The sequence below is a fragment of the Carassius gibelio genome, chromosome B3, assembly GCF_023724105.1.
Source record: "Carassius gibelio isolate Cgi1373 ecotype wild population from Czech Republic chromosome B3, carGib1.2-hapl.c, whole genome shotgun sequence".
NCBI classification, from domain to species: domain Eukaryota; kingdom Metazoa; phylum Chordata; class Actinopteri; order Cypriniformes; family Cyprinidae; genus Carassius; species Carassius gibelio.
In genome coordinates, this window is record NC_068398.1 from 43393067 (window position 1) to 43421037 (window position 27971).

General features: G+C 36.5%; 1 protein-coding gene across 1 annotated transcript; it reads left to right on the forward strand.

The window, feature by feature from the left end:
- Positions 1–4130: 4130 nt before the first annotated feature.
- LOC127952717 (uncharacterized) lies at positions 4131–17523 on the forward strand. The gene is made up of 7 exons (XM_052551420.1): positions 4131–4174; positions 5050–5111; positions 13294–13487; positions 14258–14412; positions 14990–15423; positions 15527–15732; positions 17026–17523. The coding sequence occupies exons 2-7, from the start codon at positions 5096–5098 to the stop codon at positions 17221–17223; spliced, it is 1203 nt and encodes a 400-aa protein (XP_052407380.1). The 5' UTR covers positions 4131–4174; positions 5050–5095; the 3' UTR covers positions 17224–17523.
- Positions 17524–27971: the final 10448 nt, after the last annotated feature.

A 27971-nucleotide genomic window follows, 5' to 3' on the forward strand; every position in this document is an offset into this window, starting at 1 on the left:
TATTATTTTCACTTTTTTCCTTTTTTCAAAGGTTCTTTGAAAATATTTTTTCTTGAAATATCCATGGAACACTTGGAATCAAGACTGTGTTTTTTAAAATAATAATATAATTAACTCATTAACAATTTACAAGAGATGTGAATGTGAGTTCTCAGCTGATTTGTACATTATTAAAGAAAAAATTATATTAGAGGTCATCACAAACTTAACCTGTTAACTGTCACTCACGTTTTTGAAAATAGACTTGAATATGCATGATACAATCCAACATTTTTTATAATTCATGACTGAAAACATTTTGTAACATGATTTTGATGTACCATTTACATGGTAATGCAATGTCTGATTTTAAAATGGGTTTTAAAGGATGAATTTTGAGATTTTATGTTTTCAAGTGATATATAGCTTCTGATGATTTCTAAAATGTGATAGAGAAAAAGGCAACGAGGAAGTATTTTTTGTAAACAAAGGTCAAAACTCCTTTTGTAATGTAGATTTCTGAGGGTGCACTCTTGTCATAAAATTAATCTATTACTTTTCCTACATAATTTTTAACAAAAAATATTGGGAAAATATATATTTGGGAGTCTTAGACCTTTCCAAAGATATATAGTTTGTCAAGATTAGATTAGATTTACACCTTAACAGGTTAAGGTGTAATCAAAATACTGTGCAACAGTGTACTTTAGGTTTACTAGCAAGATAATTTTAATGCCTTGTTCGCAAGAAAAATGTAAGTTGTTTAAGAGGTAATAATCTCGCTGAATGTGCCAACGCATCCAGTGTTTTATGACTACTGGAGGTATCACACCCTTGTTTATTTCACACCTATTGAGTCCTACCTACATTCACAATTTACTATTTGACTAAGGTTTAGGGGCATATAGTTAATCACAGAAGACTTTCTACATACTCCTATTACAATGGCTGCCGCTGCTCCAAACAGTCCTGAAACATCTAGAAGAATGATGTGCGTAACACTGCCAAGAAGTTCTGCTGAAATAAGAGAGGAGCTGACTTTTGCTCAAAAAGGAAAAATCAAGGGAAGAGTCTAACAAAGGTTCCATTGTTGTTTTATTGTACTTTATGAACTGAACTAAAACATGATTCTGTGCATATAATATAAGGTGGATGTTGTAAAGAAAATTACACAAGCACATAGATGATACTCGCATCCACTGTCAGTTAGACCCCACAACCTCCTTCACAAGTAAATTGTTAGGTGAGGTGGATTTGGTGGATAAGGACGGTGTGCAAGGATGTTGGATCATTTTTAACTTAAGACTCTTCATAAGTTTATCTATTCAACCTACAAATCAGGTTATACTGATCCTACACAGGTGTTAGCATACACACATACAGGTGAGGTAGAAAGAACATGCCCAAACATAACACCTTTTCAGAAACATATAGAAAGTATGATGGGTAATGTTCTTGGTGAACTCATAAAGGTTTGAGATGGTCAAGTGTTTGGATATCTTCCAAACCCAAACAAACCACATTACCATTAACAAACATATTAAAACATTATACCGGACACAGACTACATCACTGTAGGGAAACAGACAGCAGAGAAGCTTTGGGTTCTGGTGTCTAGACACCACCTAAAACACAAACACGAAAAACAGAGGCCTCAGGCAACCTCCTTGTTTAGGGCTAGATGTAGACCGATCGGTAGCCACACTGTTGGTGACTAAGTATTAACAAATGAACCGTATTGATTAAACATTAATTCTGTCAAGGTGTGATTATACTCCCTTTGCTCAGCCATTTTTCCCAGGAAGAATGTTGTAATGTTTCGTGTAATGTTGTGAAAGTTTAGGCGTTTTACATCTCTTTTAACTGATAACAAATCTTAACGACACCCTGGTTTTATTACGCAGTATACATTTGCTTTCATTCCAGTGAAATATTTGTACGTGCATATGTATGTTTTAACTGATATAGCATCCTAGACGTTAAGATTGACAAAAATAAAAAAGACCAATTAAAATAATTAGGCTACTAAATTAATTGTGAATAAATAAAATTTTATTTATTTAATTTTTATTTAAGAAAACATATGCAACCAAATTTTTTAAGTACAAAAAAAGTTTGGGTTATATAACAAACCAGAAGTCTTAAGATTGACAAAAAAAAAGTAAATAAAGGAATTACTAAATTAAGTGTGAATAACTAAACTAAACTAAAACAAACCACATCCAAGACTTGTGAGTCAGCTCAGCTTCTTCAGTGTGACATCTTATACAGGTCTTATCCAAAGTGGGATTAAAAGAAGCAATCCTTGCCCTGCTTAGGTGCACACAGTGCAAAACCTTAAACTGTACAAGTCTCAGTCGGGCACAAGAGGTACTACCATTCACTCGATGAAGGGCATTGCTCCAGAACTCCTCTGAGAATACTGTTCCAAGTTCTTTCTCCCATCCACTTTTAACTTTGTCTGTTCCTACACTTTTTAAAGACATGAAAATGGTATATATTCTTGAAATCAAACCTTGTAGATGGAGGGGAGCTTCGAACAGAGAGTCTGCAGTCGACTTAGATGGAATATGTGGAAATGATGGGCTTTGGGCTTTCACAAAATTTATCTGAAAACAATGAAAAAGGTCAGCTTGATTAAGATTAAATTCTGAATGCAAATAATTAAAACTAGCAAAAAGCCCATCAATATAGAGATCACCAATTGAGCGATGACCTTATCTTGCCACTGTTTAAATGCAGATTCTAGTTTGGCAAGGAGGAATGCATGATTAGTGCATATTGGGCTCTGAAGCAGAAGAGCTTGTCTCAACTACAAATGCTGGTGATGATGAGTCCAAGTGTTAAGAGTAGAATGAACAACCGGATTTGATGTACTATATTGTGCAATTTTCATAGGCTAGATGTTAATAGGGCCCAAACAAAATTTTTCCTGTGGCTTAGAGGTGATTGTTTAGAAGAAAACTTGTGTAACCTAATTTTTTAAGTGAAAAAAAGTCTGTTTTATATAGCATGTCAGAAGTCTTAAGCTTGTAAAAAAAGATTAAATAAAGGAATTACTAAATTAAGTTTAAATAACTAAAATAAAATAAAGCAAAAAACACGACAGTATTTGTTCAGAAGGAAAACTTGTATAGGTTATACAGATTCTTAATCTATATCTTAAATTGTGTTCCTAAGACTAACTAAGGGTTTACGGGTTTGGAACAACATGAGGTTAAGTAAATAATGACTTCATATTGGGGTGGAGTGTCCCTTTAAAATAACGGCATATTCTCCCGGCAGTGAATCTCAGTCACCGTTAGCTGAACAAAGCAAAAATGAATTATTTCAAAGGGAAATAAATTGGGTAGTGAAGAATTGTTTGGAGCGTTTTCCTCAATCTATCTATCAAAGCCTCATTATTCATAGTTTGATTGCCAGTGTATGTCCCATTGCCAAACTAATGCTTTATGTCTACCTGGGTTAAACATTAGAAAATAATGCTTGCCTGTTTGTGTCTGTTCACTACGTGAATGTAATCGAGTGATTTCAAGTAGAGTTTAACTTTGTAACAACAGCGAAGAAAACCTGTTGTGTTTTACGTGTCCAGAGAAACTGGCACAGAGATTTAAGATCCGCCGATATTGTCATCATTGTTTCCCCCGAAAGCATCAAGCTTTTATTTAAATTAAGTTAATCCAACTCTAAACGAACTTGAGAGTTTAAGCGCCACATAGCAAAACCAACTAAAAGCAGTGTTGTTATTTGTACAGTGTTGAAATGCACCAACATTTAATGTTACATCCTTAACTGTAACTTACTTGCAATGCAATGATTCAGTCCACTAGAGTTTGATTTGGTTGCCACATTTACGATGGTGACACAGAAGTCTACAGGATCACATATAAAGTGCTCTGCAGAAGTCTCACAGGCATCTTTTGCTGTAATATGTCAGTAGGAAATATAAGTTTGCATTTATAATATGAAACGTCATATTCATAAGGATTTGAAATGGCTTTTTATATTTAATGAAAGTCACACTGAGGAAAGCAAAAAGGAGAATTACTAAAACATTATTGGGAGGACTGGTGCTATGTAAATTTAAGGTGGGGCTATAGTCCCAGCTGGCCCTGCCCTATAGCAGCACTACTGTATATAAGGCTGGTGTATTTGCTTGGAGGACAGCTGGAAAAGAACACTGAAAACACCACGGGTGAGTAGAACACTATCAGTACACTGTTGTCCAAATGTATGTGCTTTATTTGTTATTATTAAAACTCTATCCATCATTGCATGTGCATTACTACTATCAAACAAAACCCTCCCTGCATCTTCCTGGAAGGGCTTGTTCAGCCTAAAATACAAGTCACTACCTTATAATTAGTAATCAAATTGCAGATAAAATGTATAAATTATTAAAAACTTTACCTGAATAGATTTACTATGTACTAAGACTGATGTAGGGGAGCGTGAGGGACATACATGGGGTTATACAACATACAACTTACATGGGGTTAGTTTTAACTTAGTTTAACTATTTACACACATGCTAGCATAACCAAATTTATGCCATTTACTAGTTACCATATCGACATTATATAGAGGAAAAAAAGTGCACCGAATTTCAAAAATCTTTTGAAGACATTGCTGAATATTCATTGTTGGGCTGAAGTACATTTTTCAACAGAAATGTTACTGTGAATTTAAAATTAATCAAATCTGTCTCTCTGTGATTGTGTTGCGAGGTTTGTTTTTTAAACATTCTGTTGAGCTCTGTTAATATAAAAATTGTGTAAACGATAAATGAAAGTCAGAATAACTAAAAATATGAATTCTGAACTTGAATCAAAATATGACAATTTTACATATAAAAGTCATTTTAATTTAACATGCAGAGTAAGCATAACTAATGTAAATATTTTATGTTAAAATCCAACAGATTTTTTTCAGTGTACTAAGACACGTTGTCCGATTACTAAAAATGTAATACAAAAAGGGGTTAATGGAAACTCACACTTTCGGTTACAAAAGGGTTTTAAGCTTATATTATGATGATTCTTACATCATATATTGTTTTTATTATTTTAGAGTCCTCACAGTTGGATGCTTCGCCAGAGAACGTTCATTAAAAAGCATGGCTAATAGCAAAGGTAAGACACCTAATTTAAACTCATTCATTTAGTCCGAAATAATAGTTCTGTGTGTGACGAGTAGGACTTTTACCGGCGACGCCACCCGGGGAATTTCACAGAGAATAGGTTTTGACTAACTCAATAGTTAAACCACCAAAATACAAGCACACAGGTTTGAATTATGCATGAAGCCAGAGACGTAGTTCCGGTAAAAGACAATTTTATTTATACAATTACTAAAACGCAAGTATAAGATTCAATACAACCTAAAATAGGGGAAATGAGTGTTAGTATATTACTTCATATTCATTTGTAAATGTACAGTAGGTGGCCAACCAAAATTAGCATTCTGCCGCCGCGAGTGTCGCCACATTTGCAGTTTTTGACCGCTGAGTGGCGCTTTAACCTGTTAGCCTGCACCCAGATGTGGGCATCCTCAACTCCCCGTGTTTGCGCTTGTCAATATTTACGAATAGATTAAATGAAACGGGACAAATTTAATCTTGACAAACTATGTATCATTATAAAGATCTTAGCCTCAAGCATCGAGGACAGATCAGATCACTGTTTTTCAATGGATAGCTTATAAAGACTGTATTTGCTACATTTGTGTAAGCAGTACACATCAAAACATGAGCGATGGAAACGCTGTACATACCAGATCCGTCGTAATAACGAGTCATAAACACATCCACAGCTGTAAATCCCGGTTTAGTTAGCAAGATAAGGTTCCACTGAATGACATCTCATGAAGCATGTTTAGTCCAACGAAGCAATAACGTTGTAATATGGATCATAATTCCTTTGTTTACGTTTCAGTTCTTCAGCGACAGAACTGTTTGCGTCCGTTATGGAATAACTCATGCTCAAAAACTGCATCTTGGTAGTAAAAAAAAGGGCATGGTTTTGCAGCGTACAGTGTCACAAACAGAACGAGATGATCCACAAAAATAAAGAAAAAAAGTGAAAAATAGTATATTTGAATTTTGGCGCTCCCTAGTGACGCGCTCTGACGCACCTGTCAGTTGATGGAGGCGGAACTTACAGTGATCGCCTTTTTGTTTGTTTGTTTTATTTTTCAACAGTTTTTATATATGTGAGAGTGTGTTTTATGTTGAATGTGAATATATCTGCATGATTACCATCTGTTTGAGTGCAAATCAGCCCAAATCAGCTTGCTATTACTGAATGGTCACGGCTATCAAAGTGAACGCGTCTATATGAATAACATAGTGGATTATTTACTTTGGCACATTTGGGTTATTACCATCTGTATAAGTGACCATCAGCACATCAGCACTTATTTGCATTGTAATTCATTGTAAATGATGCATTTCTAGCAATCTCAGGATATTCTGTAATTGGCATACAAATCATACAAAGTGATCAAATAAATGACTTATATGATTTAGATGATTTCTAAGTTTCTGTCTAAAAAATATGCAGTGGTAGGTTTAATTACAAAATAGTTTGTAGAAGCCTTAAATACAGTTGGTATATTTTTTTAAATATATATTTGGGGGGTGGGGGGTATAGATATAGCCTCAGAAAAACATTTGTAAGAATCTAATTTTTCATGTTACCTTTGAAATAGAAACTCATGAGGCATGTGGCTTTCAACCCATTACTTTTCTAGATTGCTCCAGGACTGATTTCATGTATTTTTATATCAAATAAAAAAAAAATCACTGTGTTAAAAAAAAATTAAGGCACTTCAATGTCTATAACCTTTAATATTTTTGAGGATTATCCAATCTGTTTGATAAAAGGTAAAGCCCAAAGGGTCTTCTTTCCAAAGACAGGAAAATGATGTGTGTGACAAACATAAGTAAGGAACTGTTACAATTGTAAGTTAGTTAGAGCATTTTCAGCTGTGAGAAATAGCTTTGCAACAGAGCGTTCATTTGTAGTAGAGGACTTTTCTCGCCCACCTTCACCTGAAGTGTAGGATGTTGAGGTGTCTGTGGCCTGAGCCATATCAATTCGAGCTGCTGGCTCAAACTGCAGTCTTAACTCCCGGACCGCGTCTTTTTTCAGTGTGAACTGTGTGGAGAAGCCGATTTCCACCTCCTTTGCATTGAAGAAGCAATCCCACATTTGCACACTCCAGCTCTAGGCGGGAATTTTCTGGGCCAAGTGCATGCAACCACTGGCGCCTAATTTTCAAGTCTGCTGGAAAACTATGCAGTCCAGCAGTGCTGTCACAACCAGCAACACACCTCCGTACCATCCTGACCACTGTACTAAATACAGATAAAAATACGAAATAATCTAAATAACTATATAAATGCTATGCTAAATAGATGCTATAATAGTCTATCCTGGTCATTTTCAATACTCGCAATTCCAACTCCTGACTCACTACAGTGAGTTTGAAGGAACAAGATGGATTTAACATCCAATAGGAAAAATCAACTACAGTAACCACCGTTCAACCTGAAGAGGGCAGCACTCAGATGTTTTTACACCACATATTGTAGAATTAAAACACTTTATACTCAAATGTCAAAAAAGTTACTCGAATCAATGAACAGCACTAATAAAGCCCCATTCTTACAGATCATTAACTTAAAAAAGTTGGTTTAGGGTTAAGTTACTCTTTAAAGACTGTTCAAAAATCTAAATTTATCCAAACGCGTATACAATGCTTTAACAAAACTTTAACAGAGATGGGTATTTAATAGGTCTGCCCCTACGTAAGATTTATAATACTTCTATAATCCACCCTTAACATATTCTGCCCTGAAGCACATGCATTAAATTTGCCATGAAACACAGGCAGAAGTAGCTTAATAATTGTGAAAAGGAGACATTTTCATTATTTATAAATAAACCAAATGTTTATTAAATAAAAAAATCAAAAGTAGGTCAGTACAATTGAATCAAAATGAGATATGGACTAGTGTCTGTGAATATTGAGCCGCGAAAAAACAATATATGAATCCTGCACGTTCTGTGCGTCTGTGAATATCAGGTGCGGACTGGACATGGAAAACCAGGACAATTCCAGCTAGCCTGGTAGCCAATTTGTCTCCGCACCTCCACCAGTTTAGATCAGAGTGATCAATGCAAGAGTGGACTGTGGAATCGCACAAATGGAGCAGAGAAGAAAAATTTCTGTTCAGGGTTTTAGGTGCAGGTCAGTTTAATCTGTAAAGATGATATTGTAGTTTTGTCTTTGTTAACTTAGTCAAGCAGCAGCAGCACATTGCTCATCAGTCAAAAATACTGTATAAAGGATGTAATTATTATCTATTGCATTGGTTTTCAACACTGTAGTCTTAAATATTACGATACCCAGGGATGTACAAGAGGCAATGTGCAAATGTGCATTATACTGTAGTCTTAAATATTAAATGTGCAAACAGGTTGACACTGTCAGTATGTCAAATTGAGGTAGTGAATGATGAACATCATATTGATAAAGTGAATATTTATATATAACATGAAGATGTAAAGAGTAGGGATGGGTATCATTAAGGTTTTAACGGTATTACTACTCTTACCGATACTGCTTAACGGTCCGGTACTTTAACAGTATTCTTATCGGTACTTTGTGTTGTGTTAGGCGCATTTCCGCCCTTACATGCAAAAATGTTGTTGCACTTATGACAACCAGGATTTAAACCCTTTTTTATGTGTGGTCCATACAAAAATTAGGGTTGTACATGTTTCAAAATTTCTTTGTATGAGTGTGAGATTTCCCGGTCTGAAATATTTTCTCAGTCGGCCCCTCGTGGAAATTAATGGCATAGACATGTGGTTTGATTACAACAAATAGACCTACTGAAGCTCGCAGTGTTTAAATGTACATGAACACATAAACATAATCTCTACAACTGCTCTGAGTCACTTCATGAGCATTGTATTTATTTTGAGAAAACTATCATCATATCATATACAAAGAGACCGAAATGTTTCAAAAATACACTAATGTTTAGGAGTAGAACATATGCTTATTAGATAACCATATCAGAGTTGATGTATATGCATTTATTTTATATTAATTTTTAATTAACTATTTTGTCCACAAACCATTGTTAGATGTTTCCTGTAGTTATACAAAATTTAGTTTCAAAAACAGTATCAGTAAACTATTTCTTATTATTTTAAATCTGCACTGAGCGTCAGATCAATCTCCATGTAAAAGGCAGTCCTAAAGTGTTCAAATTTGATCATCTTAATTCAAGTGATTGAAGGGTTTTGAAATCATTAGAAATTCAGAAGAGTAATAAAAAAGTAATCAAAAGTAATCAGTTACTTAAATAAAGTAATTGAAAAAGTTACACTACTATTACATTTTAAATAGGGTATCTTTAAATCTGTAACATATTAATTTCCAAAGTAACTTTCCCAACACTGTTTAATTATTCAATTCAATTCACGTTTATTTGTATAGCGTTTTTAACAATACAAATCGTTACAAAGCAACTTTACAGAAAATTACGTTTCTACAATATTTAGTAGTAGCTTATGGTGGTGACTGTCAGTTTGTGCACGTATGACAGGATTTTAGAAAAAAATTAATACAAGACCTAGTCAGCCAGACGATGAACATTATCAATATCATTAATTAATAATTATTCTATGATGCAGTCCCACTTGTAGCAATAATTGTTAGTTCTGTTTGTTGATTCAGGGTTAGCATCATCTGGGGTCCTCTGAGGGTCAGCATCATCTCTTCTCAGGTGTTCTGGATCCAGACTGGAGCTTGTGTAAATCCTAATTACCACGGGATGAAGATCCAGCAGAAACAGAGAAACACATAGAGACATCATTAGCATAACTGCTGATCCAACAAAGTACAATTAATTAGTTTAACCCAAGCTAAAGAATAAGCATGAGCATTTGATCAGATGCAACTACACTCACAATTTAAGAGATACATTATTCAAATGCTTGGCGAAAAAGATGAGTTTTTAACCTAGATTTAAACAGAGAGAGTGTGTCTGAACCCACTATCAGGAATTATCAGGAAAGAATTCAAGTGATCGAAAGGGTGCCTCCCATGAATGTGTAGTAATAATTTTCGCACAAACACTTGAATATGAATAATAAATCACATTTTACATATGCCTTACAAAGTAAATCATTTTTTACATGCAATTATACAAAATAAAACCAAACAAGATTTGTAAAATAAAATATGTAAAAAGATAAAATATTTAGACAAATAAGAATAAATGCTGCGCACAGCGCAAATCTTGCACTCTTATATTTTACACACCTGAATTTAAATGTGGCTGCAATTTTGTTTTCTTATTTTTTAGGTTACTTCAATTATATGAAAGCAAGCAAAGAAGGATCCCTTTAAAATCACTGAAGTTCAGAATCAGAATCAGAATCATTAAGAGCTTTATTGCCAAGGAATTTGTTTTAGTGACATAAGCTTCCAGTACACAGAGACACCAACACAGAGACAAAAAAAAATGTAGGCAATTAAATAAGATAATGATAATGCTATAATGCTATGAATGATAATGGAATAGGATTGAATAAGATGCAGGGATGTACTAGGATGGAGGGGTAACAAATAAATATAAGGATATTGCACGTTTATAAGCATAAGTGGGGAACATTTAACTGTTCATGAGGTAGATTGCCTGGGGGAAGAAACTGTTCTTGTGCCTTGCTGTTCTGGTATTTGCGGCTCTGAGGCGCCGGCCAGATGGCAAAAGTTCAAAGATGGGGTGACTTGGATGTGAGGGATCCAGAGTGATTTTCTGAGCCCTTTTCCTCACTCTGGATGTATACAGTTCTTGAAGGGTGGGCAGGGGAGCACCAATAATCCTTTCAGCAGTCCGAACAGTTCTCTGTAGTCCTCTGATGTCTGATTTTACACAGGACAGACTCAATGACGGCTGAGTAGAACTGTTTCAGCAGCTCCTGTGGCAGGTTAAACTTCCTCAGCTGGCGAAGGAAGTACAAGAGAAAATATAAGCAACAATAGTGAAAGGATATAACACAACTCACTGGAATCATCTAAGGCATTTATAAATGTTTATCCACTTCAAAACAATTGAGTTACTCTTCTTAAAACAGTGCTTTAGAATACCTGCATATTTGTGCTTTTGAACACAGACCAGCTTACAGCTTCATCAGTAAATCATATACTGATCATTTACTAATGGTTTGTTCATTATTTGTTCAGGACTAACAATTATTTATTGAGATAATTACACAAAACAATTTTGACATAAATACTTCAATGATTTATAAGTGATGAATAATGTATCAATTAATAACTTAAACCATCTACTAATAATCAGTTTGATTTATTTCAAGATTGATTTCTTTTTTTAAGATAACTTACAACACATTTGTAAATCGTTAGCATACCACTTATTAATCATTTATGAACGTATATTCATGTTTTGTAAATGATTCGTTCATCATTAACCAATAACTTTTAAGTGACTTATAACTGAATTAATAAATCGTTACTATAATATTAACTTAATAATTTATGAATGTGTAGTCATGTTTTGTCAATTATTAGGTCATCATTAACTAATAATTTATAAATGACTAATAACTGAATGTTATTATAAAGTGTTACCAATGTAACTTATTCGTAAAGATGTTATTCATCTGAACAAACGCAATTCTTTTGCAGTTGTTAGTGGGGTGGCCAAATCTAGCCCTGCCCCTGCGTTAATTACGTTAAATATTTTTAATGTGTTAAACTGAAAAAGATTATAATCGCCTGCGTTAAAGCGCTAATTTTGACACCACTTCCATTTACACATCTTTTTTGAATTGTTTGTTTTTTCAGTGCCCAATCTAAAGTGGAAACATAGAAATGTCATGAATTCCCCCTATTTTCAAACCTTTAAAAAACATTTATTAATAATTTGTATGTTTTTACAGTAGACAATCTAAAGTACTGCAAAGGTAATAAACCTGAGTATGTGATGTGTGTGTCTTTGCAACAACATGGGTTTTAATGACAGCACTAATATGTTTCTTAAACATTTTTGTTCCCAATGTAAATTAGAATTTAACATTTGACATGTTTTAAACAAATCATAATGCATTTCAAAACACTTGTATGAAAAGAAGAGTTCATTAAGAACTATTGGTCAATCCAGTGGCCACAGTGGACAGAGGAAGTACTTTACAATATTTTCAGGTTTTTGAAAATAATTGGAGCAAGAATTTAACCTTGTGGGACTCCCAAAGGAAGATGTAATCTTGAAGAATTAAAGCCCCCAATATTAACAGAGAAAAATCGGTCAGTGAGATGCGTCTTAAACTATTTGAGAACATTACCTTTTCGGCCAACCCAGTGTCCTAGGCGACTGATCAAAATCTCATGGTCCAGCATATCAAATGCTGCACTAAGGTCAAGCAGAATTTAAATAACATTAATGCCATTATCCAGTGAATCAAAGATGTCATTTAACACTTTTACCAGCACTGTGTCAGTGCTGTGGCAAAGATCTGCTTAAAAAGATGAGGTGACAAAACATCACCTTTTAGATGACGATGGCTTAATATCTGCCTAAACTGAAAGGGTAATGAGATTGAATTCTCTCCATTCCTTGCTGCGTGGCACAGCCAAGTCAGAAGACAGAATCACCGGTAATTTTGGTAAAAGCCAGACAAGATTTCAAGATTTTCAGCTAAGAGATAAAAGTTTGTTTTGGGAAGGATAAACGTTACGAGCACAATGTTCTCTCACCATTCTGGATTTCTAACACACTGCACAAATGAAATCCGCTGCTGTCAGTATGTTGTTCTGCCATCTCCAGTCACATTGATATGTAAATTGTATGCGCCCATTCATTTGCTCACCCATAAATCCTCCCCTCCAAGAAATCAGGACTGAAGTGGTTGAACATGGACAAAAGAGACAGCAGGTCTAAACATATTCATGTTTCCTTCATCCACTTGTGATCAGCCGGACAAAAATGCATCTTAATAACAGGTGTAACCAGGGCCTTGGAAATAGGGTCAGTTTCCTTTAAAATGTTTTGACAGTGGTTCTGCAGGGACTCTCTAGTACTGCATATTTTGTCTCCTTACACTAAAAAAACAAAAACTTACAAAAATGCGTTGTTTCCAATCCAGTTTTTTTTCTTTTTTCATTAAAACAAGTTCAAACAAAAATAGTCTTATTTGTACAGCACTCTTTTTTATCCATAAGCTATTGAATGCCAAAGGTTGTTAACCATCACAAATATTTGAAATATTTCAGCGATTGTCGATGACAACTCTATAATGAGAGCAGATTTCATTCAGGAGCTTCTTCCATCTGCGGAGCGAACGGCTCTCCTTTATCACCTGACTTTCCTGAGTCTGGGAGGATTCCCAAAGCTGGAGCGTCTGATCAGAGATCAAGCTATTGAAACACAACTGCTGTTTGGATCCTCCGAAGCCCTTCTGCTGAGGGTATGTGTCCTAATTCATCATAACCATCAATGTCCTCTATCAGCCCTCTGATTTAAATGTTTATTCAAAACGAGTCTTTCCTCTTTAACACTTCAGCTATGGATTATGTGGATGCTGTGATTAACTTTCAAAAGGTGTTCTCTGTAACCATCTTTAATCATTTCTGTGCATGACTGTATGGTAGGACTAGTTAATGCTACACGCAATGTAATACGTCTTATTCTGAACATTACATTTTCAAATGAAAAGTAATAAGAGTAGAAAGCCCCCCCAGTGATGCCCATGCTAAGGACTGAGAGGAGTCTTTCCAAAGATTGATCAAAATCAGCAAAGATGGATTCACAGATAGAGCTTCAGTCCATCACAGGAAGAAAAGTGCAGAGAAGGCAAAGCGGACTCCGCAGAGGAGGCGGAGCCATGGAACTGGGTGGAAAAAATTGAGAAGCAGTCTAAAACAATGTGACCCATGCATGAAGATAATAATAATCTTAAACATGACATCTCTGTATCACAAGCCAACACAGCTATGCACAGCTAACAGAAGAACTAAAGAGTACAGGAACACTGGACAATATCTGGACTCAAACTTGTCACAACGAGCTAGAACAAGAAGAGAAAACTAGAAAATAAGAAATGACCACCATTAGTCATGACAGTGCCACATAACTTCAGAAGTTACTATACTGTTATGATTGGTTGTGTAGTCACTTTGAACTATCATAACTTATTAGTCTATCATGATTAACTTGCTGATTAATGTTGTCTCGTAGTGTGTCGGCACGAGCTCCAACCTGGTCACCTCCCTGTTTCCAATATTGATAAATGCTGTGGAGAAGAACAAACCTGTTTTGGCGGTGAGGTACCTGATGAAAGCCAAAGAGTGGATCGCTGACATCATAACACAAGTGGATGACATTGTGAAGAGGTGAAAATATTAGTAATGTCTTATAGCAACTAAAATTGAAGGGGAAAAACACCTGTGTTATTTTATATTTGCAGGTAAATTTAATATCTTGTTTGTACAGATTATTTTAGTCAAATAGTTTATAGTCAAAGTAGTCAAATAATTTGCTATTCAGGGTCATGGTCATAACAATAATATATATTTTTGTAAAACAAACAAAACAGAAGAGAGCTCTTCTCTACATTAGTAGATTCATTTTGAAATCGAACTGTATTGATCAGAGATGCACAACAGTTCCTGTAAGAACTGTTTTAGACCCTACTCTGAAGTAGGAGGTAATTAAGTCAGTCCCCCCAAACAGAGTTCCTAGAAATAAAACCGTTCCTAGTTCCTGTGGTGAGAACATGCCAAAAACTGGGAACTTCCACCAATAGTTCTAGGAACTATGAAAAGGTTCCTCCAGTGTGAAAGTGCCTATTGAACTGTTGTATTACATTTGTCCTCAGTAAGAAAATTGTTCAGTGTCTCGTGCAAATGAAATCCGGACCACATATACGCTGTATGCAGTTATTTATTTGAAATGCACTGTATTATTCAGGTATGATACACACAACCAAAGTGTGAAAAAAAGCACCAGTGACGTGTATCAAGAACAAGCAGAGACCAAAGAAAAAAAAGAGAAAAAATCTGATGAGATGAAGGGTCTGGAGGATGCTCTGGCCAAGCTCAATGGTGATCTGGGAAAAGTAGTCAACAAAATGGAGGGGATTGAGGAACAAATTGAAAAAACCACTAAGGAGCTGAACAGCTTCATCAGAAGATTTCAGGAAGAACATGGCCACTGGACTGTGAAGTTCCTTGACTTTTTTAGAGGCCATCCAGACGCTATGAAGGAGCCTACTGCCATCGCTCTGGATATAAAACTGAAACAACTCGACACTGAGAAGAGACTTCTGAGAAATGAAGAGTGGGAAATCAAAAACAAGCAGCTTGATCTTCAGCTGCAGCTGGCCAACTGTAAAATACGGATCGGTGAGAGTCTCTCTACGATTTTATTGTTACAAACATACAGTAAATTCATACATGTTATGCTCTCGACAGGTTCTTTATAATAATCTCTGATAAATGATTCCAGGTGAGATTCCCGACCCTGACAACCTGACGGAAGTCCAGCTGTGTCTTTCTCAAATCCAGCAAATTCTGGTTGATCTGAAAAAGTTTTGGGAGAAGGTGGATGCTATTCTGAGCACGCTGAAAGATAGAACCTTTGCTGGGGAGGAAATAGTTGACATGGAGGACATGAAGGATGAGTTCATAGACTCCATTGAAGATGCAGCAAAGGTAAGTTAGACGTTGAGCAAATGTTCCTAATGTGATTTGATTATGCCTTTCATGAAGTCTCTGAGTTCTCACATTTTTGTTTATCCCTAATATTCTCTGGTTAATAGTGTACAGCTGATGCGATATTTTTCAGAATCCAAAGCAAAGATTTTTGTAATCTCAAGCAAGATGTTAGTGTCTAATCATTGAAAGTTATTACCATCTTAACTAGAATCAGATGAGGATGCCATGTGACAGGAGAAAAGAGATATAAAGAAATAAATGCACAGTTGTGCATAGCATGGAGCCCTAAAAAGAACCAGCTGGTTCAGGTCAGAAATGACAGAGGCGACAAACAGTATTGTAACATTATCCACTTTTATGATTTTATTTTATTCACGTTTATTTAGCTTCTTTGCCATTAATTACATATGCAAATGAGCATATTTATGTAATCTCAAGAGTGAAAATCTAAACTTCTGTAGATTAAATACAAGACAAACTGTAGGAAATTGTCATGTATTGGGTCAGATTGAAACCAACTGGTGACAAAACACAATCAAGTCATATTGTGGTAGTAATGCCCAGTATACGCCTATAATATCTATAATGGCACAAGTTATGCACTTTAATAATCATTTAGACTTTACACTTTGTTTAGACTAATGAAACAATTATGAGACAGATAATGTCCAGTAGATGAGTTCTGTGCAGTTGTTTGTTATTGAATTATAATTATTTCATAATGTAAAGTACAGTTATATTTTATTGGGATTGCCTTGTCTTTCTTTACGTGTAATCATTTTTATTACAGCAAGATAAACGTCCTGGGATTTATTTAGGTTTTACAGGCTAACTGTACATTTTGGAGGCACCGGCATAGACATTTCTACTGCTTTTGAGTTATTTAGTAAGAGAAATCACAGGTGAATTCCAGCCTAATTCTCAATCTATCAGCTGTGGGACTTCAGTCTCCTGCTACAACAGAATAAACAGATACCAACAGGAGCGTTTTTTTCCATCAAAAAATCATAAAACTGAGGTTAAATCTTTGGAGACACATGGATTACTTTAATTGTATCGTTAAAACCATTTTTGCCTTTAAAATTATCATGAAAAAAAGTTGGATTTTTCTTTTTCTATATTTTTTTCCCCCATGTATCATTGGAGTGTTTTTTGTTTTTTTTTTGTAATATTATGATTATTATTATTTATCAGTGCAGCTCTTTATTGAATGTATGTTAATGTCAATTGTGTCAATTATGATATATTTTAGTAAATGTGATTAATGGTGGCGTGTCTTTTATCTTTCAGTACTGGAAAAGATTTGGTCTGTGCTGTCAGAAAGCTCAAGGCGTCTTCAGTGTTCAGTCTCGAGATGCATATAAATTCCTGGAGATAAATCCGTCTTCGCTCTCTGAGGAGGAGAGGAAACAGCAGCACTCGTCTATCACGGAGAAGCTGAAGAAAATCCATCCAGATCCACCAGCACTGAGTGACTCCCAGATCTGATGATTCCTGAAGGCTCCTTAAACAAATCAATGCATACAGCTTCTCATGGAATTTTTTTTTGTTTTTTTTTTTGTTTTTTATTCTTTGTAATCTCTTGTAAACTGCTCTTAAACATGTTAAATTGCAGTTCCACATATACATCTTCTTTAATAAGTTGATGTAAGTAATATTATTTAGATCAATTTATGGCCATCTCTTTCAAAATTGCTTTGCATTTTTATTATGCTATACACAGATCTTGGGGTCTGGTCAAGTGATTAATGTCTATGTCACACAATAAAGACAAAAAGACATGAAACATTTCTTTGCAGCCAAATCCTTCAGCCATTTCTCATGCTTTGGTGTACATCAGGGACCATTACAGTTCTACAGACAACATAATTACATACATACACACACAGGCACACACACACACACACACACATATATATATATATATAGTGGGGATCGAAAGTTTGGGCACCCCTTGCAGAATCTGTGAAAATATGAGTAATTTTCAAAAAATAAGAGAGATCATACTAAATGCATGTTATATTTTATTTAGTACTGTCCTGAGTAAGATATTGTGCATAAAATATTTTAACATTTATTCCACAAGACAAAAAAATTGCTGAAATTATTAAAATAACCCCACTCAAAAGTTTGGGAACCCTTGGTTCTTAGTACTGTGTGCTGTTACCTGATGATCTTCGACTGTCTTTCTGTTTTGTGATGGTTGTGCATGAGTCCCTTGTTTGTTCTGAACAGTTAAACTGAGCAGCGTACTTCAGAAAAATCTTTAAGCTCCTGCAGATTCTTCAGTTTTCCAGCATCTTTGCATATTTGAACCCTTTCCAGCAGTGACTTTATGATTTTGAGATGCATCTTTTCAGACTGAGGACATTTGAGGGACTCAAACACAACTATTTAAAAAGATTCAAACATTCACTGATGCTCCAGAAGGAAACAAGATGCATTAAGAGCTGGGGGGTGAAAACTTTTGGAATTTGAAGATCAAGGTAAATTGTACTTAATTTGTGTACCGGGAAACATACAAGTATCTTCTGTTGCTTACGAAGGGCAGAACTAAATGGAAAAAAATTATATTTCAACAAAATAAGACAAATTTGGCCATCTTCATTGTGTTCAAAAGTTTTGTTGCATTTTTCTGTCGGAGAGAATCAGAATCAGAAAGAGCTTTATTACCAAGTATGCTTACGCATACAAGGAATTTGTTTTAGTGACATAAGCTTTCCAGTACACAGAGACAACAACACACAGACGAAAAAAAAGATTTACAAATTGGCAAATAATTAAGTGTATAAACAATTGTGCTATAAATGATAATGGAATAGGATTGAATAAGATGCAGGGATGTACTAGGATGGAGGGTTAACAAATAAATATAAGGATATTGCACGTTTATAATCATAAGTAGAGAACATTTAACTGTTCATGAGGCAGATTGCCTGGGGGAAGAAACTGTTCTTGTGCCTTGCTGTTCTGGTGTTTGCGGCTCTGAGGCGCCGGCCAGATGGCAAAAGTTCAAAGATGGGGTGACTTGGATGTGAGGGATCCAGAGTGATTTTCTGAGCCCTTTTCCTAACTCTGGATGTATACAGTTCTTGAAGGGTGGGCAGGGGAGCACCAATAATCCTTTCAGCAGTCCGAACAGTTCTCTGTAGTCCTCTGATGTCCGATTTTGTTGCTGAACCAAACCAGACAGTTATAGAAGTACACAGTACAGACTCAATGACGGCCGAGTAGAACTGTTTTAGCAGCTCCTGTGGCAAGTTAAACTTCCTCAGCTGGCGAAGGAAATACAACCTTTGTTGGGCCTTTTTTACAATGGAGTCAATGTGATTGTCCCACTTCAGGTCCTGAGAGATGGTGGTTCCCAGGAATCTGAATGACTCCACTGCAGTCACAGTGCTGTTCATGATGGTGAGTGGGGGGAGTGCAGGGGGGTTTCTCCTGAAGCCCACGATCATCTCCACTGTTTTGAGCGTGTTCAGCTCCAGGTTGTTAAGACTGCACCAGACAGCCAGCTGCTCAACCTCTTGTCTGCAAGCAGACTCATCACCGTCCTGGATAAGACCGATGACTGTAGTGTCGTCTGCAAACTTTAGGAGCTTGACAGAGGGGTCTTTAGAGGTGCAGTCGTTGGTGTACAGGGAGAAGAACAGAGGGGACAGAACACATCCCTGAGGGGCACCAGTGTTGGTGGAGCAGCTGTTTGATGTGAATTTCCCCAGTCTCACTAACTGTTGCCTATCTGTCAGAAAGCTGGTGATCCACTGACAGATAGAGCTAGGAACAGAGAGCTGGGTCAGTTTGGTCTGAAGGGCTGTTGGGATGATGGTGTTGAATGCCGAACTAAAGTCCACAAATAGGACATAAGTCCCTGTTTTTGTGCAGGATGAAGTGCAATCCCATGTTGATTGCATCATCCACGGACCTGTTTGTTCGTTAAGCAAACTGCAGGGGGTCCAGTAAGGGTCCAGTGATGTCCTTTAGATAAGCCAGAACCAGTTTTTCAAACTGAGATTGAGATTGTGGTTCAGTGGGTTAAAATAAGGATTTGTGCCTGTATTGTTTTACAAATAACAACTGACCAATATGCCTAGTTCATGAATAATTCCAGGAATATAAAATTGTTTATTAAAATGTAGTCAATATTCCCATTTCTGTTGTACTGCTGGTGTTGTATTTGAGTTAACTTTTTTCACTACCCTTTAATGTTAATGGATGATATAAAGAAAATGAAATCCCCTCATGAGTGGTTTGGAGAATAGATGAATTAAAATAAGATGTTTTTTTCTTTTTAGACTTAATGGAACAGATTGAGGACAGTGATGAACTAAGTGAAGGAGAGGAGAAAAATCAACATGTCAAAACTGGAGAAAAGTCTGTTAGGGGAGCCAAAAGCTCTTGCCCTCGGACTGGAAATAGATTCCCAAACAAAAAAAGTCACACAAGGGTTCATGGTGGAGAGAATATGCACACATGTGATCAGTGTGGGAAGAGTTTCACACCTTAAGAACCACATGACAATCCACAGTGGAGAGAAACCTTATAGCCTTTCACACTTTGAAAAGCTGTGGCAGTCTACCACAGTAACTCCGCTCTAATGAATGTTTCAAGCTCATTTTGAGACTGAGGCTAATATTTTATTGTGTTGTGATAATGAGCAGTGAAAACATACCACTCTTGCAGAACATCATTCAAGTTGAATCACCTTTATCTATATAGCGCTTTTAACAATACAGATTGTGTCAAAGGAACTGAACAATATTAATTAGGAAAATAGTGTGCCAGTAATGCTAATTTTTCAGTTAAAGCAGTTCATCATTGAATTCAGTGATATCATCATTCAGCTCAGTTCATATGCAATCAAGTCAATGATATCGCTGTAGATGAAGTGACCCCAACTAAGCAAGCCAGAGGCGACAGCGGCAAGGAACCGAAACTCCATCGGTGACAGAATGGAGAAAAAACCTTGGGAGAAACCAGGCTCAGTTGGGGGTCAGTTCTCCTCTGACCAGACGAAACCAGTAGTTCATTTCCAGACTGCAGCAAAGTCAGATTGTGCAGAAGAATCATCTGTTTCCTGTGGTCTTGTCCTGGTGGTCCTCTGAGACAAGGTCTTTACAGGGGATCTGTATCTGGGGCTCTAGTTGTCCTGGTCTCCGCTGTCTTTCAGGGATGTAGAGGTCCTTTCTAGGTGCTGATCCACCATCTGGTCTGGATACGTACTGGATCCGGGTGACTGCAGTGACCCTCTGATCTGGACACAGACTGGATCTGGTGGCTACGGTGACCTCGGAACAAGAGAGAAACAGACAAATATTAGCGTAGATGCCATTCTTCTAATGATGTAGAAAGTACGGTGTTATGTGAAGTGTTCCCGGTTCCGGTTTACCTAATTAATGCAGCCTAAAAATCCTTTAACGGATTTGGATATTAGAGGCATAACAGGAGCTCATTCAAATACTGAGGTGCTAAACCATTCAGGGCTTTATAAGTAATAAGCAATATTTTAAAATCTATACGATGTTTGATAGGGAGCCAGTGCAGTGTGGACAGGACCGGGCTAATATGGTCATACTTCCTGGTTCTAGTAAGAACTCTTGCTGCTGCATTTACTAGCTGTAGTTTGTTTACTAAGCGTGCAGAACAACCACCCAATAAAGCATTACAATAAATGCATGGATTAACATTTCTGCATTTGACATTGGTGGAATACAAGTTTTTGAGATGGAAAAATGCAGTTTTACAAATGCTAGAAACGTGGCTTTCTAAGGAAAGATTGCGATCAAGTAGCACACCTCGGTTCCTAACTGATGACGAAGAATTGACAGAGCAACCATCAAGTGTTAAACTCTGTTTAGAGGTCAGTTTACCATATATTTCAGAAATCTGGTTTAAATCACTATTTTAAAAAGCAAAAATAAAAGCATTTGTAAAATATATTATGATCTTCATGTCACTCAATCAGGAAATGTGGCGACCCTATTAAAATAGGTAGTGTTAATTGTATATTGTGTACACACCAAAATGATGGCTTTATCCCGCATGGCTGCCTCATAGTGGTTTTTTTTAAGATTGTCAAGCCACTCCCCCTTCTTCATATCAAGGGCCTGCAGCTTCTTCATCAAACGAGCCTTCTTGGGCTGCTCTGCTCCACAGGCCTTACAAATCTTAGTGGCACAGGGCATGACCTGGGGGCAGTTGGGGCATTTCTTTTTAAGATTGTCAAGCCACTCCCCCTTCTTCATATCAAGGGCCTGCAGCCTCTTCATCAAACGAGCCTTCTTGGGCTGCTCTGCTCCACAGGCCTTACAAATCTAAGTTGCACAGGGCATGACCTGGGGGCAGTTGGGGCATTTCTTTTTATTAGAAACCATGTTGTCTGAGAAAAAAGAAAGAAAAAAAGAGAACGTTATTTATGTATAATATAGGCTACCCATAGAAACATTCTGAATTAATGTCACACTATATGATTTAAAATCACACTATGCACGGGATGCTATGTGCTTTCTCAATGTCAGTGGTAAAATTGTCTTAACCAGTCATTCTTCTGAGTTTTGAACTTTGTTCGTGATGACATTGTGATAAGGGTAAACATTTCTCTGATTTTTAACTGCCATTTTCACAATAATACAGTGTGTTTGTGTGTGTTGCCCAGATGAGAGACAGAAATGTGACAATATCATGTCTACTGCATGCCAAATGTTCATATCACATTATTAAATTACACGAAAAGCGAAAAGGATGAGTTGAGAAAATGTTTGTGAACTAATTAGCTGCACGTGCATCATGCGCTGTGCGTAGGGCACTGACTTGCTGAGGGGGCACCAAAAATAGCCTAATGAAAAATCAGTAATCATCCTCAATAATTATAATGCCAATAATATTTCAGTATATATTATTAGGCACCTTTCAGGCATAACAAAACAAGCATAACAAGAGTATTTAATTGGTCAAGAGAAGGTGCCCCCTTACAACTCGTTATCCCATCAAGCCCAGTGGTCTGTTCGACTGCGCTATTTGCACAGCACCTGACGAAGTTTGACTTTGACAGTAAGAGGTATATAAAAGACTGGCACACTGTTGTTATGTTTAAAATCATAAAAGTATTATGGTTAGGGCACCATAATGGCTAGCAGCAGCACTGCACATATATAAACCGTGATAAGATCTCGTGAATATATGTTGATTAAACAGCTTATCTCCTGCAGCCCGACTGGCAGAAAGAATCGTGCTATTGCACAAAAGATGCATCCAATTGAAATGCATTATTTAAAAAAAAACGTGCTGAAATAAAAATAACGAAACAAACGTGTCCCTGCCACGAATAAATAGATTAAATTACGTGACCAAATCACGAACTGCCACCTGGGTTGATATTGGATACCAGTCAGATCTAAACTGAATATAAACAAACAGGACATGTCTTTTGTCATAGCTTACTATGAGTCATGATTATTCTACTCTGTTAATTAAATGGCTGTTTATATGCATATTGTCAGGGACCAGGCAGACCCGGTGCCAGCCAATCATCAACGCTCACACTCCCCTGAGTACTAATCACCCGCACCTGATCTCCATGGCACTATATATCACTCACCCATGCACCAGTACACAGTCAACCCTCCAACAGGATTTGACCTCACGATCTTGTCTCCAGCTCGCCTCGTCTTTGAAGAATCACCAGCAGTAACGTATACTTACCTTTTAAGAAGCTCACCTGTGTTTTTGTTCAGTTCCCCACCATACACACTGATAGCCTAAGGCCGGGTTCACACCGCAAGCTGCAGCACAGCAGAAGCACACGTATTTTTTTCGGTGCCTATGTTAACAGATGAGAGCGTTCACACCGCACGCAGAAGCTGCGCGGCAGAGCGTTGCAGAAGCAGAGCAGAAGCAGCAGTGCCGCGATCGTTTTAGCGCTGGGTCTATTTTTGCAGCGCTGCTGACGCTCAGTTAAAGTGAAAGTACACCTTTGATGGACAAAATAAATATGATTTCACACAAAAAGTGCACAAAAAAAGCACATCTAGGGTGTTTTAACAAGAACTAGAGTATGTTACGAAAAGGAAATTAATATAAAAAAATATGTATAGAAGATAAAGTGACCATGGCCAAAATGATCATGATCATGGCCAAAATACACATGTACTTAAACGAAAATTTGCCCAAAATTTGCATTAATGATATCTACTGTGTTCTTAGCAAATTACATAAAAAATGTATGATATTTAAAACCACATATTTTTCTATTTTTTATTATCATATTGATAATATATCAATATATTTTAATATATATATATTTTTTTTTTACAAAATCTGTTAAAGTACTTACAGTTCTATCCTAAAATAGACTTTTTTGCCGAAATACAAAAACAACTTTAAATAATTTATATTGCTAGCTTAGCCTTGGAGATGTATTTATTATTAGTAGTTGTCCTATTCTTTTAACTAGGCCTATGTATTGGCAGAAGAACGGATGTCGTGCTAACAATCATAAACAACAGCACGTGGTGTCACAGGCGGTGGTCTTCAGAGTGCACCTGGAAAGACAATAATGGACGACACTCGTCTCATTGTGGAAGTTGAGAAATATCAAGTTCTTTATGATACACACTGTACTTTATAAAGACTTGCAGGAGAAGGAAAAAGCATGGGATGAAGTTGCAGCGGCTCTTATTGCAGATGGTAAGTCATTTTATAGTGTTTTTGACGCTTTCGCTGGCACACGAGCAAACAACTCAATATTTGATTCAAAATTGATTCAATTGGAACCATTTATTTAACATTTCTAAATTACACATAAGCACACAAATAACAAAAGTGATACATGCATATATATTAAATCAAGTAAATGCTGATTTCAAGATGAGCAGGAAGTCAAGGCTGTGAACCATTTACAATACAAACAATTTAAAACCATTTATTAAATTGGTTTTCAGGGTGTCCTTTGGTAAACTTGCTTGCAAACAAACCCAGTGACAAGATGGTAATATGCACCAGGTTCTCTCCTACGTCGGTTAATGGGATGAACCCAAAGTATGCGTCTTTTTCATAGTCTCCTTAATAACAAATATAGCGCGATGGCCTTTCTTCTATCAACAACACGTACTGCACGGAAAACAAAGACAGCAAAACAAAGATTCAACAAAAGTAACAATGAAATGATTAATTACAAAAGCTTCTTGCCAAGTCTTTTTATTTAAATGCATTTTAAATGGAAATAAAGCAATGCGAACGTACCCATTATAGAGCACTCTGACCAAAATCTGCTGGTTAATTAGTTAATTTTTAATTAACTATTTTGTCCACAAACCATTGTTAGATGTTTCCTGTAGTTATACAAAATTTAGTTTCAAAAACAGTATCAGTAAACTATTTCTTATTATTTTAAATCTGCACTGAGCGTCAGATCAATCTCCATGTAAAAGGCAGTCCTAAAGTGTTCAAATTTGATCATCTTAATTCAAGTGATTGAAGGGTTTTGAAATCATTAGAAATTCAGAAGAGTAATAAAAAAGTAATCAAAAGTAATCAGTTACTTAAATAAAGTAATTGAAAAAGTTACACTACTATTACATTTTAAATAGGGTATCTTTAAATCTGTAACATATTAATTTCCAAAGTAACTTTCCCAACACTGTTTAATTATTCAATTCAATTCACGTTTATTTGTATAGCGTTTTTAACAATACAAATCGTTACAAAGCAACTTTACAGAAAATTACGTTTCTACAATATTTAGTAGTAGCTTATGGTGGTGACTGTCAGTTTGTGCACGTATGACAGGATTTTAGAAAAAAATTAATACAAGACCTAGTCAGCCAGACGATGAACATTATCAATATCATTAATTAATAATTATTCTATGATGCAGTCCCACTTGTAGCAATAATTGTTAGTTGATTCAGGGTTAGCATCATCTGAGGTCCTCTGAGGGTCAGCATCATCTCTTCTCAGGTGTTCTGGATCCAGACTGGAGCTTGTGTAAATCCTAATTACCACGGGATGAAGATCCAGCAGAAACAGAGAAACACATAGAGACATCATTAGCATAACTGCTGATCCAACAAAGTACAATTAATTAGTTTAACCCAAGCTAAAGAATAAGCATGAGCATTTGATCAGATGCAACTACACTCACAATTTAAGAGATACATTATTCAAATGCTTGGCGAAAAAGATGAGTTTTTAACCTAGATTTAAACAGAGAGAGTGTGTCTGAACCCACTATCAGGAATTATCAGGAAAGAATTCAAGTGATCGAAAGGGTGCCTCCCATGCATGTGTAGTAATAATTTTCGCACAAACACTTGAATATGAATAATAAATCACATTTTACATATGCCTTACAAAGTAAATCATTTTTTACATGCAATTATACAAAATAAAACCAAACAAGATTTGTAAAATAAAATATGTAAAAAGATAAAATATTTAGACAAACAAGAATAAATGCTGCGCACAGCGCAAATCTTGCACTCTTATATTTTACACACCTGAATTTAAATGTGGCTGCAATTTTGTTTTCTTATTTTTTAGGTTACTTCAATTATATGAAAGCAAGCAAAGAAGGATCCCTTTAAAATCACTGAAGTTCAGAATCAGAATCAGAATCATTAAGAGCTTTATTGCCAAGGAATTTGTTTTAGTGACATAAGCTTCCAGTACACAGAGACACCAACACAGAGACAAAAAAAAAAATGTAGGCAATTAAATAAGATAATGATAATGCTATAATGCTATGAATGATAATGGAATAGGATTGAATAAGATGCAGGGATGTACTAGGATGGAGGGGTAACAAATAAATATAAGGATATTGCACGTTTATAAGCATAAGTGGGGAACATTTAACTGTTCATGAGGTAGATTGCCTGGGGGAAGAAACTGTTCTTGTGCCTTGCTGTTCTGGTATTTGCGGCTCTGAGGCGCCGGCCAGATGGCAAAAGTTCAAAGATGGGGTGACTTGGATGTGAGGGATCCAGAGTGATTTTCTGAGCCCTTTTCCTCACTCTGGATGAATACAGTTCTTGAAGGGTGGGCAGGGGAGCACCAATAATCCTTTCAGCAGTCCGAACAGTTCTCTGTAGTCCTCTGATGTCTGATTTTGTTGCTGAGCCAAACCAGACCGTTATTGAAGTACACAGTACAGACTCAATGACGGCTGAGTAGAACTGTTTCAGCAGCTCCTGTGGCAAGTTAAACTTCCTCAGCTGGCGAAGGAAATACAACCTTTGTTGGGCCTTTTTTACAATGGAGTCAATGTGATTGTCCCACTTCAGGTCCTGAGAGATGGTGGTTCCCAGGAATCTGAATGACTCCACTGCAGTCACAGTGCTGTTCATGATGGTGAGTGGGGGGAGTGCAGGGGGGTTTCTCCTGAAGCCCACGATCATCTCCACTGTTTTGAGCGTGTTCAGCTCCAGGTTGTTAAGACTGCACCAGACAGCCAGCTGCTCAACCTCTTGTCTGTAAGCAGACTCATCACCGTCCTGGATAAGACCGATGACTGTAGTGTCGTCTGCAAACTTTAGGAGCTTGACAGAGGGGTCTTTAGAGGTGCAGTCGTTGGTGTACAGGGAGAAGAACAGAGGGGACAGAACACATCCCTGAGGGGCACCAGTGTTGGTGGAGCAGCTGTTTGATGTGAATTTCCCCAGTCTCACTAACTGTTGCCTATCTGTCAGAAAGCTGGTGATCCACTGACAGATAGAGCTAGGAACAGAGAGCTGGGTCAGTTTGGTCTGAAGGGCTGTTGGGATGATGGTGTTGAATGCCGAACTAAAGTCCACAAATAGGACATAAGTCCCTGTTTTTGTGCAGGATGAAGTGCAATCCCATGTTGATTGCATCATCCACGGACCTGTTTGTTCGTTAAGCAAACTGCAGGGGGTCCAGTAAGGGTCCAGTGATGTCCTTTAGATAAGCCAGAACCAGTTTTTCAAACTGAGATTGAGATTGTGGTTCAGTGGGTTAAAATAAGGATTTGTGCCTGTATTGTTTTACAAATAACAACTGACCAATATGCCTAGTTCATGAATAATTCCAGGAATATAAAATTGTTTATTAAAATGTAGTCAATATTCCCATTTCTGTTGTACTGCTGGTGTTGTATTTGAGTTAACTTTTTTCACTACCCTTTAATGTTAATGGATGATATAAAGAAAATGAAATCCCCTCATGAGTGGTTTGGAGAATAGATGAATTAAAATAAGATGTTTTTTTCTTTTTAGACT